Genomic DNA, 2,658 nt, shown 5'->3' on the forward strand with positions numbered 1-2,658 from the left:
CCAGAACAGCAGGGTGTTTCTCAGCATTGGCACCATTTAACATGGGCAAACTGAGAGACCACCAGAGACCCTTCCCCCAGCTCAGCACCTTGCCCGGAGGCAGGTTTGCAATGGACAGGCCCCTGGAAACAAAGGAAGGCCATGAGCCAATCACCTGACCGCAGGCAGCCCAGGGCCTGAAGGCACTGGCTGGGTGCGTGCCAGCTGCACTCCCCTTCATCAGGCACGCTTTGGCATTTTCATTTCCCAGCTCCCCCACCGTGGGCTTCCTTTCCTTTCTCACCCTGCACTGAGCACGCGGAGCGCATTCCCTTGCACAGGACTTTCTCGGCAGCGTGTGCCCCTCTCACGAGGAGGCTGAGCTGTGTAATAAAGTTATAATTGTTTGTTCATTGAAAGGGAAGTTAAAGGTAAGTTCTTCTGGTCTTGCGGTTAGGACTGTATAACTGTTTGTTCATCGAAAGGGAAGTTCTGCTGGTCTTGCGGGTGAGACTGCATAATTATGTGTCATTAAAAAGGGAAGTTCTGCTGGTCTGGCAGTTGGTATTGCAGGCTGTGGTTAAGTGTCCTAACCTGGTGACAACTCTTGCAAAAACGCAAACCCCCTTCTTCGTTGCTTCGCCTCCCTCACCTCGGATCAAGCGAATCCCAGGACGAGGAAGACTGTGACGACACCTAGCAACAGGGAGGCGCAGCCGCAGAAGGTGAACGAACATACGAGAATCCTCGCCGACCTGAGACTATAAAAACTGGGAATCGCGGACAGAGGGCGCGCACCATTTTGCGGAGCCGAGACTCCTTGGCCGCCCAGCGCTGCGTTTTGCTTGGGTTTTTTTTTGCTTACTCAAATTCATAAAACCTTTTTTTTGATCAATTTGATATAGTCTAATTTATAACAGGCTGCACCTCGCCAACATGCTGCTCGGGCACTGCCTCGGCCCCTGCTGCCCCCTCCGCAGAAACAAACCCACGGAGGCACGGGGCAGGTGAAGCTGGCGGCCTCTGTGAGAGCAGCCGCGGAGCTGCCCCGCGGTACAGAAGAGCCGGGAACAGCTGGCTCCAGAAGGGAGCAAGGCAGGGCTCTTACCTCGGGTGCCGAGCCGGCCGCTTGGAGTCTCTGCTGCAGGCAGCCCGGCTCCTTGCAGTCACGTCGAGCGGCGGATGCCGAGTGCTCGTCCCGGTGCTGCCCGGACAGCTTCCAGCCAGGCTCTCGCTGCTTCACACGGTGCCCCTCCGGGTGCTGCTGCCTGGGGAGCTGTGAGCTCCACCGCAGACTTTTCCCACCCGGGAAGAGCCCAGCTCTCAGGCTGTTCCCCGACCAGGGCATCGCTCCTTATCACCTCCGATCACCACTCCCGGGGGTTCGTGTTTTATCATGCTAATGAAGCACCGGTTTCTCTGGAGCATCTTTGCTGCCTTTTGTGGTGACCTCGGCACAATCTCGTGCTCAGCCCTTCCTCCTTCCTGGTCCTCGCATTCCTTTCCACTCCTCTCACCCCTGAGGATGCCTTCCCAAGAGATTGCACTCTGGTTAGAACTGCATTTCTCTGAGCAGCAGCTTTCCTCAGGAGCTGCTTTCACACGTGTTCAGTGAAGCCATGGTTTGACTCCTTCCACTATAACCGCTGTGTGAGAGTGAAGCAGGGCAGTCTATGGCCTCTTCCACTTTTCTTTCAAAGGTTCATCTTTCTGCATTCAGATCACTCCCTGATGTAAAGGTGAAAATAGATGCACAGGGGAATCCGAGGGAGCCGGTAATCGTTCTGTGCAGAGAAGATAACAGGGCAGACACATACAGCAAATATTGTCTAACCCAGCTTTCCTCTTTGATATGCCTTTTGATCACTGATCCTGATCTAGGTTGGTTTGCTTAGTGACAGGGATTAGTACATTAGTTTAAGATCCAATCTATTAGTTTAGCAAAAGGAATCTAAAAGAGATGAGTTCTAAAACTTTCCATTTCATCTCTAGTGGGTTGCGGGATTAAATGGGATGGGTGGTGCCTGCGAGCACCAAGGGAGGAATCGGGGAGTCACGGCAGGTGGTGCCTGCGAGCACCTGGGAGGAGCAGGGGGGGTCACGGGTTTACGGGGCGGTCGCGTGTACGGGTATAAGTAGCCTTGTTGCGCAGCATTAAATTGGCATTTCGGCGCTACATACCGTGTATGTGTCCCGTATGCCCCTGCACGCGGAGGTGCGGACAGAAGGGAAGCGTTAGTACGTTGTCATAGACAACAATTGGTGACCCCGACGTGATAAGACGGAGCGCGGAGAGGTGCTCGGAGCGCAGGGGCGCTCGACAGTGTACTCCAGTATGTCTTCGTTGCTGGAGAGGATGTTGAGTATGCTGAAGGGGACGGCAGCCAGGCAGGCTGCGAAGTGCATAAAAAGGACCTAATGCCGCTGTTTAAATGGATTTTGCAGCGTGGTCTGGCGACTGACCCTTCTCATTGTTTGAATAAGGGCGTCCTTGATAAAGTGGGGGAGGAGTTATTTGGGGGGGCATGCGAAGGGGATAAGGAGACACAGAAACTGCTACCTGCATATGGGTCGCTCGTTAAACTCTTTCAGATGGTTAAGACAGAGAGAGAAGTCTGGCAAGCAGCATATGCGCTGTTGCATTCGGACTCGGGGAAGAAAGGGGAAGATAAGGGGAAG

The 2,658-nt window shown here is 54.1% G+C and overlaps 1 protein-coding gene across 3 annotated transcripts in view; it reads right to left on the bottom strand.

Annotated features, from left to right (window-relative positions):
• Positions 1–1,627, bottom strand: part of LOC110391089 (zinc finger protein 345-like) — a 51,069-nt gene extending 49,442 nt beyond the window's left edge. For 2 of the 3 annotated variants that reach the window (XM_021382809.1, XM_021382808.1), the window contains exon 1: positions 1,088–1,626. In XM_021382809.1, the coding sequence (XP_021238484.1) occupies positions 1,088–1,327 (240 nt within the window). In that variant the 5' untranslated portion in view covers positions 1,328–1,626. Of the gene's footprint in view, positions 1–1,087 lie in introns of all 3 variants that reach the window. The other variant, XM_021382810.1, reaches the window with a different exon arrangement.
• Positions 1,628–2,658: the final 1,031 nt, after the last annotated feature.

Source organism: Numida meleagris, unplaced genomic scaffold, assembly GCF_002078875.1.
Source record: "Numida meleagris isolate 19003 breed g44 Domestic line unplaced genomic scaffold, NumMel1.0 unplaced_Scaffold295, whole genome shotgun sequence".
Classification (NCBI taxonomy): Eukaryota; Metazoa; Chordata; class Aves; order Galliformes; family Numididae; genus Numida; species Numida meleagris.